The sequence below is a fragment of the Dermochelys coriacea genome, chromosome 2 (genome assembly GCF_009764565.3).
Source record: "Dermochelys coriacea isolate rDerCor1 chromosome 2, rDerCor1.pri.v4, whole genome shotgun sequence".
Taxonomy (NCBI): domain Eukaryota; kingdom Metazoa; phylum Chordata; order Testudines; family Dermochelyidae; genus Dermochelys; species Dermochelys coriacea.
In genome coordinates, this window is record NC_050069.1 from 236,167,728 (window position 1) to 236,182,290 (window position 14,563).

Sequence of the window (14,563 nt, forward strand, 5' to 3'; positions counted from 1 at the left end):
CATTGGGTTATACCTAGTCTTATGCTCTATTACAGCTTCTCCCATGCAAAGAGAGGTGTGGAAGCTGATCTCACATTAACCCCTTGTTCCACCCTGTCACACTTACCACCTCAATTTTTCCTCCTCCTGGTTCCCTCTTTCCTTTTTATTTTCCAGTTTTAAAGATAGGGAAGGCACTGGTGTGGGTTACACAGTAGAAATCAATCTGCCTCCGTTCCCTCAATGCCTCCTATTCTTTCATCATTCTTATTTTCAGTAACTGCAGGGAAAACTTTGGGTGCTCTAGCAGTTAGGATTGCTGCATTTGTAAGGCTGGCAGATTGGACAAGCCACAGGACCTATCACCCATTAGTTGTAAGCGTTTGTGAAGCCAAACTGCTGTATGTCATGTGTAGGGATAAGAGAATGACTCTAATTCCTTTAGCCTGGAATTCAAGAAAATCTCCTAGTTGCCCTGGTAGAAATATACACAGATTTCATTACAAGCATACTTCTTAATGGTATGTGCTGATAAGAGAAAAGCTCTAATGTAAAACATATCTGGAAGTTCACTTTTGTTGTAACCCTGTGAGTCAGTGCCAGAAAACTAGGGAGGGACAGGTGACTTACATAATACAATAGAACATTTCTTTGTTTAACCTTTTCTGAAGAACATTTGAGCTAACAAGAGAACAAAGACAAGGCTATTCACATTAGAAAAATAGGAACTGCCATTGTGGATTAGACCAACCTCTGTCTAGTCCCGTATCCTGTCTCTGACAGTGGTCACTATCAGATGCCTCAGAGGGAGGCATTGAATCTCCATAATTGACAGTTATGCAATATCCTGTCCATGGGGAAAGTTCCTTCTTGACCCCAAGCAGCTAGTAGTCCTGAACACGAGGTTTTAACTCCCTTGTACATATCTATTTGATCTATTTATGTAACAGCCATCTATTTTCTTGAAAATGAAGCTTGTAAATAAGAAGGAAAGAAAAAAAAAACTCGGAGTGCATGTTTCTTGCTGCAGTGTGTTCCCTTCTTGGCTTGTGTGCAAACATACACCTTCAAATAGGAATGAATTATGGGGTAGCAGTTTGTAAGGGGTGGTGGTGTCTGGTTGGGGAAACTGGTGTCCCCTTCAGAACACTCAGGAGCCCCCATCACAATGCAGGGGTTGCACATCTGAGCTATTGGATTATGCTTTAATCCGCCATGAGTTGGAAACTCTTTCTTGGTGGCATAGCATTCGCATTAGAGCCAGTATGTTTTAATTTCAGGGCAAACCTGTGTGTTACTGAAACATTTAATTGTAACTAAAATTAAAAATGAAAGTTGCATTGCTGGGGAGAGGGTATAGTTGGTGAGCTGGACTTCCCGGGCCCTCCCCTTACTAAGAGGACTCAGATCTCTCACTGGTTTTCAAAGGAGGGCTCAAAGGGAGGCAGTGTAATGGCAAAAATACCCCCCGAACACATAGTTTGTGTAAGCAGACATGTACTTACAAAAAGGTGCCAGCTAGAAGTGCACCTAGGTACGTCATGCAGCCTAACCTTTGCACCTCCTGTGAAATCCTGGCCCTGTTGACTTTAATGGAAGCAGGATATCACTGCAAGTTTCCATGTGGAGTGACCTGATTTCTCTGTGCAAATGCAGGTGTTTTCAGAGTTGTGGAGTAGCACATTTTGAAGCACTCGAATGTGCTAATGGTCGCACAGTTCTTAGCAGCAAGACTTTTTCTCTAATGTGGAGTAGAAGGTGCAAAAAACTGAGCCATTCCCCATCAGCAATGATCATTCTGTGATGCCGTGTTACTTTGCAGAAGATGCTCCCGATGCAGAACAGGAAGCTGACAAGCTGGTGAAGTCGCCACCTCCTCCACCTCCACGTCGCAGCTACCTGCCAGGATCTGGCCTTACCACAACAAGATCAGGAGATGTCATCTATGCAGTCAGAAAAGAGACCGCCATTGTCAAGGTTTGATGATTCAGGCAATAGCTAATTGACTTAGTGACTAATGGCTGGCACATGAAACATTCTCAGACTTCAGCTGTTTGTCTAAACCATAGAAAAAGTTGAGACAGGGCCATGGCCAGAGAGGTGACTAATTGGTCACCAGGAAATTCTACTAATCAGAAAAAGCAACCAATAGGATTTGTCCAGTCCTCTTTTCATGAGTCTTATTCTTTCACTTATCTCTTTAACAATGTAAGATGCAAATTACAAGCGGTTTTCATCCAGTGGGTGTCATAAGACGATTAAAAATAAAAAACCCATTTTACGCAGATCGGGAAGATCAGCTCAGAGAGTCAAGAGTTTCCACAGAAACATTTTAAGAGTTTCTTGTTGCTTACTTTACCCACCTGTTACATTTGAAGTGAAATAAAAAAGAAAGGAGGCAGTATGGGGACGCCTCTCCGTCTCATACACATTATATCAATAGCATCAGGATTATATTGATCTAGCATCATATTTTTTGGTTTTAAGTTGATAAAAAAGTGAGGTCCTAAGACATGACATTAAACAAGCAAACAAACAACTCAGCCCCTCCTGAAATCTTGCAGTAGGGGGAGTTGCATTATTATTAACTTTACTGTGTTTGCTTTGCACTAGCATTGTTTATATATGTAACCTTAGCCTTCGTGGCCAAGATGGAGCCTGCTCCTCCAGGCAACTCTGGCCAAGAGACGGCGTGCGCAGGAATGCAGCAGGAAAAATCCCTTCCACCCCAAGGGCACCTGTTCCAAACCCCCCAGAGTGAACACACACACACACTGGAAAAGTTTAATGGGTATAAGAAAAGGAGATATTTATTTACAGAGGGATGAGAGGAGAAAAACAACAAGGGGAAATGTAGGGGGAGCAGTAGAACAGCTGCATCCAAACCAAGGCCCCACAGACCCAGTGGTAGCACAGTCTGACAGGGCAGACATGGAGCAATGTGTCTGCACACAGCGTTCAGGAAGCCTGAGCAAAGTTCCAGTCCAGTGCTGAGTCTTGGGTGCTCCTGGTCGTCTTCGGCGCCAGTGAACTTTCCCCAACAAACCCCTCCAGTGCCCTCTTCTGCCACTCTCTGCAAAGCCACACAGAACGACCACCTCCCCTTTTAACTAGCTGGCAGCCTCCCCCCTTATTCCCAATGAGGAGTCAGAAGCCCCAGTACTCACAGCCCCATGCAGCCCTGGGCAGCAGTGACAGTGGGTCCAGCTCTGGCCTGTCCTTCTCAGGCGATTCCCCCTGGCACAGTGCGCCTCCTGGCTCCTGTCCTGGCGTGTCCCCGATCGGCCGCCCCGCCCGTCCCAGGCTTCAGGCAGGGACTCTCCTGCTTCACTTTGGCAGGGCCTGCTTGCTGCAGCCCCTCCCTCTCTCTCTCTCTCTCTCCAGCTCCAGCACCCCACTTGGAGTTTCCCTCTTTCTCTCACTCTCTCCCTCCCCCCTGAGGAAAAAGATGTAAAGGGGCCATGCTCTCTAAACCCCAAGGGTTTACATATATATTGGCTCTCTGTGGTTCTTCACCCTTTCAGGAAAGCAGTGAAGATGCTGGGCAAACAGCACAGTCCAAAGTACCTAAAGAAGATCCAGCCTCATCCCGGGCACCACTGCCTGTCACAGCATCTGCCACAAAGGACGAGGAGGAAGAGGAAGGAGACAGAATAATGGCAGAATTGCAGGTATGCACATTGAGTTGCACATGGATATATGTATACAGTCTCACTCTCTTCTACAGACCTTGCTTCTGTTCTTAGCTAAGATCACAAAGGAAAATGAGCGTGGTGGTCTCACCCAAATCCCCTTTGTGAATATGTATCCACATAACACAACCACCACACTGTTCTGGCCTGGAAAAGCAGAGTTTCTGTGGCTCATTATTCAGGGGTATTGGCACTGCTGGTGGACAAATCCTCCATGACAGATACACAAATAGGTTTGCTGTGCTATACATATTCAATGTGTTCAGCATTGACCTGAGTTTGTTACGTATGGCCCAGGCCTACATGGTGCCTGGTGCCCTCCGCTCTTGTGGAAGTTGATAGGAACAGAGGATATTAAGCCCCTTACAGGGTTGATTGGGCTCATACACATTAGACCTTGGTCCCCTTTCTAGACTCATTTTTATATATGTCTAAGGTCTTGATGCATCACAAAATTTAGCTTTCCATAATGGAATGCATCATTCTGGCAGCAGTTTCTGAGAAGAGATGCTCACTCCGTGATCTTTTGTTTTGCAGTAGATGGAACTGTTTTAGATCACTGACAATGACACTGTAGTAAAAAACCAAACATTAAAACTGCAGTCAGTGAGTTTCCAGTAGTTCCGAGCTGTACACTCGATATCAGTAGTCACCAATCCATTGATCACGATCAGCTGGTCGATCCTGGAGCCTCGTCCAGTCAATTGAGATCTCTGGGCTGCTAAAAGTCCGGCGGTGCAGCGGGGCTCAGAGGCTGCCTGCCATGGTCCCAAGCCGCTCCTGGAAGCGGCTGGCTGCTGGCATGTCTCTGCAGCCCCTGGGGGAAGGGAAGGGAGAGGAGGGTGAGGCGGCTCTGAATGCTGCTCCTGCCCCCACCACTGTCCCTGCAGCTCCCATTGGCCGGGAACCAGCCAGTGGGAGCTGTGGGGGTGGTGCTTGCAGGCATGGGCAGCGCACAGAGCTGCCTCATACCCACCTTTCTCCCAGGGGCTGTGCGAAGAGATGTACCAGCAGCCAGCCACTTCTGGGAGCCGCCTGTGGTAAGCGCCTCCCGGACAGAGCCTGCACTTCACACCCCGTCCTGCACCCCAGCCCAGAGCTCCCTCCCAGACCCCGAACCCCCTTCCACACCCCAATCCCCTGCACCAGCCCAGAGCCCCCTCCTGCTCCAAATTCCCTCCCAGAGTTTGCACCCCTCACCGCAACCCCCTGTCCCAAGCTCAGCCACTGCACACCTCACAGTTGAGAATGTTACACTGATTTGTGACAATCTCTGAAGGATTTTGGATCTATAAACCACAAATGACACTAATAAAAAGTAACACTCATGAAATGTCCAGTGGATTCTATGAGATTAGGTGCCGTGTGACCATATGATGCCTGCACCCAAACTCCCTGCCAGAGCTTACACCCCTCACTCCTGCACCCCAACCTCAGGCTCAGCCCGGAGCCCCCTCCCACACTCTGAATCCCTCGGTCCCAGCCCAGAGCCTGGACCCCCTCCAACACCCGAGTCCCCTGCCCCAGCCTGGTGAAAGTGAGTGAGGGTAGGGAAAGCGATTGACGGAGGGAGGGGGGAATGGAGAGAGCGGGGCGAGGCCTTGGGGAAAGGGTGAGTTAGATCCTGAGTTGATCTTAAGTTCAAAAAGTGATCTTGTGCGTAAAAAGGTTAGAGACACTGCTCTATGTGGTACTGTCTCCATACTATGGTAGGAGAAACAGGTTGAACAATAGGGGTTTGGATTAGGGTTAGGACAGACTGGAGTTATGTAATAATACACAGGCTCTATGGAGCACTTCAGGTATTCAAAAGCATTATAGCACTGGGTATAGCATGTCCTTAAAATCCTTCTAATACATGAGACAGGCCTGCCAGTTGATAGGCATCTTGTGTGACCCTCACATATCCTGCCTCTCCGCACCTCTCAGGCATCAGCCACTGGCATCTTAGATAGCTACAGCCACAGGTAGAGAGCAGTTTTTCCCCTGCTGTGTGTCCTTTTGGCTGCCTCTCCTCTTCTTCGTGTCTCTCTTTAGGCAGCCCAGCTGCCACACTGCTCTTCCTCTGATAGGCTGTGAATGGGAGGGTTAATGGGGACATGGGTAATATGGGGGTTGGAAGGAAAGTCAGAGTAAGGGTACTGAAGGAGAGGATGTCAGACAATATCTGCTAGGGGTAAACATTTTTAAATCAGGTTCAGATAATTTGCACCCAAGAGTCCTGAGAGTTGGCTGAGGTGATCTCTAGTCCACTGATGTTAATTTGTAATAAATCTTGGAGTCCTGTGGAAATTCAGAGGCCTGGAAGAATGCTAATGTTGCACCAATGCTCAGAAAGGGCAAATGGGATGACCCAGTCTGTTAGCGTGACAAAATAATGGAAAAGCTGATATGGGATTCAATTAAAAGAATTAAAGGATAGGAATACAATTAATGACAATCCATTTGTTTTTATGGACAATAGGTCTAGTCAAACCTGATTTCATTCTTTGAAGAGATTACACGTTAGATTGATAAAACTGTATACAGTTAGACTTTTTTTAAAGGCATTTGGTTTATTACTGCATGACATTCGGATTTAAGACACTGGCACTACATGGTATCAAAAGAGCATACATTAAATGGATTAATAAATACAAAATGAAAACAAAGTTTGAACTCGAAAGTTGCAGTGAAAGAGAATTGTTGTCCTCCACTCAGCTCTCTTAACAACAAGCCAACTGACAGATCTCAGAAAATAGTTGTCAATGGATATCATCATCAAGTTGGGGGTGTTTTTATTTGGGTTTTTTAGGGATTCGTACATTTTCATTAAGGATCTGGAAGTAAATATAAAATCAGGCCGATAAAATTTGTGGATGACATAAAGGTTGAGTGGTAAATAATGATGAGGCCCTGGCAATCATGTAGTGTGATCTGGATCACTTGATGGTATGTCTGTTCTAACAAAACATGTTTTAATGCAGCTAAATGCAATGTTTTACATCTAGGAACAAGACCTGAAGGCCATACCTACAGAATGGGCAACTGTATTTTGGATAGCCGTGACTCTAAAAAGGATTTGGGTGTCCAGTGGATAAGCAAACAGAACATGAGCTCCCAGGGTGAAGCTGTGGCGAAAAGGGCTAATGCAAGCCTTGATTGTATAAAGAGGGGAGTGCTGAATAGGAGTAGGGAGGTGGTTCCACCTCTGTAAAAGGCATTGGTAGGCTAGTGCTGGAATAACGCAATCAGTTTTGGTGTTCATATTTATAAAAGAATGTTGAAAAATTGGAGAGCGAGTGCAGAAAATAGCCAAAAAATTACTTGAGGGCTGGAGCAAATGCCTTAGTCAGAAACTTAAAAGAGCTCAATCTGTTTAGTTTATCAGGGAGATGACTGAAAGGTAATGTGATTACAGTGTATAAGTACCTGCATGGGGAGAAAGACCTCTTTAATCTAGCAGAGAAAAGCAGAACTGGAAGCTGAAACCAGACAAAATCAAATTAGGCACAAATTTTGGCAGTGAAGGTGAATAACCATTGGAACAAACTCACAAGGGAAGTGGTGAATTCTCGTCTATTGATGTCTTTCTGGAAGATATGCTTTAGCAAAACATGTTATTGGGCTCCATGCAGGTGTAACTGGATGACGTTGAATGGTCTGTGATTGTGATATACAGGTCACAGTAGATCATCTAATGGTCCCTTGTGGCCTTAAACTCTATGAATCTAAGTAAAAAGAGGGGTCTATAAAGAGAACTTTGTTTAAAAAAGAAGACGACAATGACTGGGAGTGTCTGCTCCTGTCCTCCACTGTGAGTTTCCTATGTTTATTTATAATTTGGAAAGGGAGTAACGAGAGAGAGACTGAGAGGGGAGGGATGTTATATTGGAGAAAGTGCCTGACTTATTTATTGTATTTAATGCTATAAATTGCATGATTGTGAGATAAATTAATTATATCGTTACCACAATACTTGCCACACCAATATCACATTCTTACCTGCAATGGTGTAATTAATTCTCTTTGCCACTCTCTCCCTGGCATGCATCTTTCCTCCACAGCACTCCTGATTTACCTTACTGATAACACAGCGTGCAAGTGCATGTCAGTAGAACTCCTAGTGTGCTACACCAGGACTTGCTGTTGGCATTGTGCACCTGTACATTGTACAGCTACTGGCACTCATGGCCTTTAGCCCCTCCCCTTGAACTAGGAGCTAGTGTGAGAGCTGGGCTGGACCTCCAAGGAATGAGTGAGAAACCAGTTGTGCCCAGTAAGGTGGAGCCCACACTCTGCGGTGCAGTAGGAGGAGAACTTAATAGAAGACCCAGGCTCCTAGGTCTTTACTTATGCCAGAGTATTGCTGCAGGAGGAAAATATAGGGTCCATAGGCCCTCAGGAACCTGAACTCCTTAGTCCTCACCACCTTGGAGTACGGTTGCTGTAGTGTGGCTGATACCAGCCTGAAGAAGCCACAGCCTAGAGTAGGCCAGGGCCTGGAGTGCTGGAAGCAGATGACCAGGGACAGTGAGGGGGAAGAGAAACAAATTTGGGGGCACTGAGGACAGTGACAGGGTGCAAGTTTGAGAGTTTTGTGGCAGTGGAAATGCTGTTAGCTAGGCCATGTATTGGGTCCTGAAGGAATGAGTGGAAAATGAGAACTCCGGGTGTGTATGTGGAATTTTATACTCTGGACCACAGCAGACTAGAAAGATGATGGTAGTTCAGGAGGGAAAGAAACTGGGGATCTGAGGAAACAGAGAGAGAGAATAGCAACAAGGAGTTGCCCCATGGGGGCAGAAGCTTGGTGCTGCCGGTTCCTGCTAATGTAGGACAGGCTCTGCCAGCAGCCAAGCTCCTCCCCGGCCTCTTTCCCAGTGTGCTACGTTTCCCCCCCCCCCCCGTGCTGCAGATCAGCTGTTTGCCAGCAGGAGAGAGGTGGAGGAGCGAAGCCTCAGAGAAGGGGCCTTGGGGAAGGGGCTGGAATCGGGGCATACCTGTGAGCATCCCCGAGCCCCCTGCCCTGACTCCTGCACCCCCCCACACCTCCAACCCCCTGCAATCCTCTCACACCTCCCCTTACTCCTGCACCTCCCCCCACACCCCATGCCCTGACTCCTGAAACCGCCCCCCCCATCCTGAGCACCAAACGGGAGCTCCTGCACCCCACCCCCATTCCCACCTGCACCCCTCGCACCAAACAGGAGCTGCCCCAGGTAAGCGCTCCACACCCCAACCTCCTGCCCCAACCCTGAACTCCCTCCCTCACCTTAGCTTCTGGCCGCACCCCAGCATTATTTTACAATATTTGGAAAAATCATTAAGTGGTCCGTTGAGACCTTCCACGATTTTCAAGTGGTCTGTGGAAAAATAAGTTAGACTACAAGAACAATCAAGGTACCTCACTTTATTTTCATTTACTTGCTATTACTTATAGGAGGAGGATGAAGAAAAAAAGAATGAAAAACGGGGGCGGGGGAAGATAAGAGAGAATGTTCTTTTTCTTGGCTGGGTCCCAAGGAGGGACCCCAAAAATGAAGCTGAGCACAGGGCTGGGGGGGCCCCACTAACTCTAAATCCACCAGTGGCTGTCACATCACCTGGGCTGAGGATACTGTGTCAGCTGATCCCCACAGTCTCCAACCTACCTGGGCAGTACAGCAGACATGGCCCTGCCCATTAGCTCCTCTCCACTCCCTAGCCCACCCACCCACCCCTTGCTTCCCACCGCTTAAGGCTTAGCCCTCTCACTTCTAAAAATGATTGCTTGCCTCCGCTTCCCCCTCCTCCCGGCTTTTCTGGCACCCCTGTTGCCAGGTATCCAGTTTTAGACTGGAAACTCCAGTAGAAAATGGGACCTGGTGTCTGGTTAGCAGTGCTGACTGGAAACTAACAGTCTGGTTAATCACATTAGCCTCCGCTCCTCCCATTCCCAACGCCCACCCCAGAGGGCTGGAAGAGAACCTGCCCTGCTGCTGCTGGATGTCACGGAGTGCGGGGGAGTCAGGGCCCTGCACCCCCTACTTCCTGCGATTCACCGTGACTCTCGGCCAAACAGAAGGTTTATTAGATGACAGGAACACAGTCAAAGCAGAGCTTGTAGGTATGGAAAACAGGACCCCTCAGTCAGGTCTGTCTTGTGGGGTAGGGAGCTCAGATACCAGTGCTGGATCTCCCTCTGTTTCCCCAGCCAGCTCCAAACTGCAACCCCCTCCAGCTCCTCCTCTGTCCTTTGTCTCTTTCCTGGGCCAGGAGGCCGCCTGATCTCTTTGTTCTCCAACACCTTCAGCTGGCACCTTGAAGGGGAGGGGCCCAGGCCATCAGTTGCGAGGAGACAGGGTGTTGGTCATTCTCTGTACACACCTGCCTAAGGCTCTGCAACAATCACTCTTATCCCACCACCTAGAGATGTGGGCAAACTACGGCCCGCAGGCCACAGCCAGCCCGCAGGACCCTCCTGCCCAGCCGCCTGAGCCCCTGGCCCCTCCCCTGCTGTCTCCCGCAGCCTCAGCTCACTGTGCTGCTGGCGCAATGCGACAGCGAGCTCTTGCCGGGCAGCACAGCTGCAGAGCCGCAGCCTGACCCGGGGCTCTGTGCTGCGTGGCTGGCTCCAGCCGGCTGCATGTCCTGATGCTCTGCGCGGCGCGGCTGTAGCACCGCCAGCCACGGGTGCTCCAGGCAGCGCAGCAAGGGGGCAGGAAGCAGGGGCGTTTGGGGTGGTGGTCAGGGGGCATGGATAGGGGGCGGGGAATGGGGGTTGAGTGGGGGCAGGAGTCTCGTGGGGGGCAGTCAGGAAGGGGGGGGTTGGATGGGGCGGCAGTGGGCAGTCAGAGGCAGGGGTTCCAGGGGATGTCAGGGAGAAGGGGTGGTTGAATCGGGGGGGACCGTCGGGGGACAGGAGGGGTTGGATGGGGCAGGGGTCGGGGGGGCCGTTAGGAGACAGGGGGGTTGGAGGGGCCGTGGGGGGATAGGAGGGTTGGATGGGTCAGGGGGCAAGAAGCAGGGGTGGGGGGGAAGATGGGGAAGGGGTAGGCCACACCTGGCTGTTCGGGGAGGCACAGCCCACTGTGCTTTTGCCCCCAGCCCCTTTTACAATCATTCCCCAGGGAGCCCACAAATATGTTTGAAGCCAGGCCCACAAAAAGTTAATCTGGCCCTGTGTAGTGCTCGAAAAATTGCTGTATAGACAGTGTGGCTCAGGCTGGAACTTGGGCTCTCAAGACCATTCCCCTTTCCCTCCCCACCAGGCTTCAGCGCCCGAGCCACAATGTCTACAGAGCTAGCACAAGCCCTGAGACCATGGGTCTGTGGACCCAGGATGGAAGGTCTGTTCCCTGATGCAGTGCAGCCATGTCCTTAAGCATCTTTCTCTTGCATGGGGCCTTTTTAATTGAAAGCTTAGTTTTGTGTCAGATGCTACAGGTTTAGGCTTAAGCATACAAGTTAAAGACAAAAAGAAAAGGAGTACTTGTGGCACCTTAGAGACTAACAAATTTATTAGAGCATAAGCTTTCGTGAGCTACAGCTCACTTCATCGGATGCATTTGGTGGAAAAAACAGAGGAGAGATTTATATACATAATATGTTCTCTGTGTGTGTGTATATAAATCTCTCCTCTGTTTTTTCCACCAAATGCATCCGATGAAGTGAGCTGTAGCTCACGAAAGCTTATGCTCTAATAAATTTGTTAGTCTCTAAGGTGCCACAAGTACTCCTTTTCTTTTTGCGAATACAGACTAACACGGCTGCTACTCTGAAAGTTAAAGACAGGGATGCTGAGAAATGAAGTCATTTCATTAAGGACAGTCTTGTGGTTATGACATGGGTTTGGGAGCTGTGATTTTTGTTCCCAGATCTACCATGGTCTTCCTGTTTAACCTCGGGCAACTCCTTTCACCGCTGTGTGCCACAGAGTCCCCATCTGTAAAATGGGAATCAGGAGACTGTTTAACAAATTCATTATTTGTTATGCAGTTTGAGCTTGACAGCTAGGAGATGCTAACTAATCTGAAAATAGCATTTCACTCAGACGTTCAGGGTAGTAGCAGGAATAAATTAAACCTCGGTTTTTGTTTTGCTGATCTAAATCTCATGCTTTACAAATACCCTCTTTGAAGCAGAACTCCTTTGGGGTGTCTGTAAAAAGCCAACTGGGTGTCCTGCTAACTTGCAGTATTTTAATTCCTTAGGCTTTTCAGAAGTGCTCTTTTATGGATGTAAATTCAAACAGTCATGCTGAACAGTCCAGAAATGACACACACATTAAAGACACAAGGCCTGGAGCTCTAATACACCACAAGGACAAGAAGGTAACAAGTGGCACTTACAAACATGCCACCCACTCTTTGCATAACCTTTTTTCCTTGCTTCAAGACTAAATTTGTGTCATGTGTGTCCTTTCCCCTCTAACACCGTCTCAGGGGCTTATTTGTTTTTACCCCCAAGGCTGGCAGACAGGAGTTATATTTGTGCACGTGCCCAAGTTGAGGATCAGCTCATCTTCAACATTTACATAAGAATTCTGGTTGAGGAGAGCTTGACAGACTCATTTTATAATACACCACCACTGCCCAGTGGAGTGGCGAGGCCTAAGGATTAAAACCCACATCCCAGGTGGTAGCTTAGAGCATTGTCACCTGGGTTTCAAAAGTGCCATTTAAATCAGTGGAAGCTAGAGGTGAGCACCTCTGAAAACCAGGCTATGAAGGCCCAGTTTTGTCCACAGCACTTTCTCTCTCTTTGGTCCCAACTCGTGAACCTACAGCAGCAGGTAGGGTAATACAAATTTTACATCACATGACAAGTGAGGTGAGCTTTGCAATATCTAGAAACAACATTGAAGCTCAAGGGGAGCTTTTCAACCTGGCCTTTGGCTTTCTCCATTGCACGGATAAATCCTGAGGTTAAGTGTGACAGAGGACTTTGGGAGAAATTTTGTCAGATTTCTTTGGCAGTGTAAATTCAGTTTTGAAAAGGCCAGATGATTGTACTGTCAGTCAGCACTCAGCTATTGCACATTTTCTAAAGTATAGTGCAAACATTTTTTTCCAAAGAACTGACTCAGAAATACTGTTCAATGTAATAATGGTTGTGACAACTGCAAACTCCCAGCAATTAAAGTTAATTGAGCTTACATCTTGCATGACATTCACTGGCACCTTTCAACCCAACTGGTATACAAACTATACAAGTATCGCTTCATTTCCCAGAGGAGTGCAGCTATTTCTGGGATCTAGTGCATGGCTGTTTAATAATGCCTAGAGACACTATACCAAAGTTTGGGACAGGCAGTGTAGAATGGAAAAACTGAAAATCCAGGGGAATGGAGGAAGGTAGAATGTAATCACTTTATGTGAAATGCAGCCAGAGCCTCAGGTGTAACCTCCCCACTCTTATAAAAAGTGCCATTAAATATATTGGGCCCCAGTTCTGAGAGCCCTTTATTGTAATGGGAGCTGAAGGCCCTTAGCAACTTGCAGGTCTGGGCCCTTACTTGTTCTTTAAAAGCTGACATGTTATTTCTGACACACAAACCATTATGTGAAATGTGGCTGGAGCATCACACTGAATTTCAATTCCTCTCTGCCTTTGGTTGTTTTGCATGATAATTCCTCCCTATTCAAACCGTTCAGTAGTTTGTGTCCTCAATGCATAATCTCTGTTAGTGCTAACAAACTGTGAGCATGCTGAGTAAAGATTTTAAACTATGAACCTAGCCCACTGGTAGCTTTCTTCTTTCTAGCTTTATATATAATACTGAGAAGCATGCACTAAGAGACAGTGTGCACTTGAAGTCCATTAAATGATTTCACTTAAGTAAGTTATTGTACCTTTATCCTAATGCATCCTCTGTGTTGGAGACTGAATTTCATGACTGATAGTTTGCAGCTTGGATCCAGCAGTTTGTTGCTAGTATAAATATATTGTTCTTTTAATGTATTTGAACCATGTTTTTTATTCACACTTTTGTCCTGTCAATACTTTTACTAGAAATCTGATTGTAAAATGGTTATTTTATATCAGTTATAATCAAGTTGCCTCTTCACCCCCAGTGCTCACAGCAAAAACCATAAGTAACAACAAATCAATGATGAAGGGCAAGCCTTCTCACAGGGATTTGTCACTCTGCTGGAATAGAAATATCTGCTGTTTAAAAAAAAAAAAAAAACAAAAAACTTCCTTGCCCTGCTGCTTACTGCTCTGAAGTGAAAGCTTATGCTCAAATAAATTGGTTAGTGTCTAAGGTGCCACAAGTACTCCTTTTCTTTAAGGAGCTTGGCTTGTTTAGCCTAACTAAAAGAAGGTTGAGGGGAGATATGATTGCTCTCTATAAATATATCAGAGGGATAAATACAGGAGAAAAAAAATTGAGTGACGGAATGACACAACCCCCCCAATATTGGTCATTAAGTACAGTAATTTTTTCAAGTGTCCATCGTGCAACGTGGTGGTGCTGACCCCTGGAAGGGAGGTGTAACTGAAACAGTCCCAGTGAGCCTACAGGCTGTAGGGATAGTCAATATTCGCAGTTACAAATCAGTCCCTTTGGTGTGGCAGTCAGCCTCCCTCACGTATGGTTTGATTTGTTCCTGACAAATCTTAGTCAAATACTGTATCTAGTTCAAGCTTCAGTCTTATGCAAACTAAGGAATTTTTGAAATCTGGTGTCTAAACATGTCAAGGTAAAACAATGTTGGAGATAGAGAACTTATGCTTTTGCACAGCACATTCTGGAGACCTTATAAAAAGGACAGTCTGGTTAGAATTCATGTTGAGCACATGCATAGTTTTGTTCAGTAATACATTGTACCCTGTCCTACCAGAATTTGGAATTTTCCCCTGAAGAGGTACAGAAATCAGAAGACTATTATAGACACGGCTGTGCAGCAATGTACAGAGCAGTGAGT

The 14,563-nt window shown here is 47.0% G+C and overlaps 1 protein-coding gene across 28 annotated transcripts in view; it reads left to right on the forward strand.

The window, feature by feature from the left end:
• Positions 1-14,563, forward strand: part of KIAA1217 (KIAA1217 ortholog) — a 528,161-nt gene that overhangs the window by 508,838 nt on the left and 4,760 nt on the right. For 24 of the 28 annotated variants that reach the window (XR_006279438.1, XR_006279437.1, XM_038392048.2 and 21 more), the window contains 3 exons: positions 1,802-1,956; positions 3,504-3,650; positions 11,846-11,965. Coding sequence is in view for 26 of the 28 variants with exons in the window: in XM_038392048.2 (XP_038247976.1) it covers positions 1,802-1,956; positions 3,504-3,650; positions 11,846-11,965 (422 nt within the window). In the remaining 2 variants the exon portion in view is untranslated. Of the gene's footprint in view, positions 1-1,801; positions 1,957-3,503; positions 3,651-11,845; positions 11,966-14,479; positions 14,558-14,563 lie in introns of all 28 variants that reach the window. The other 4 variants (XM_043509455.1, XM_038392059.2, XM_038392060.2 and 1 more) reach the window with 2 other exon arrangements.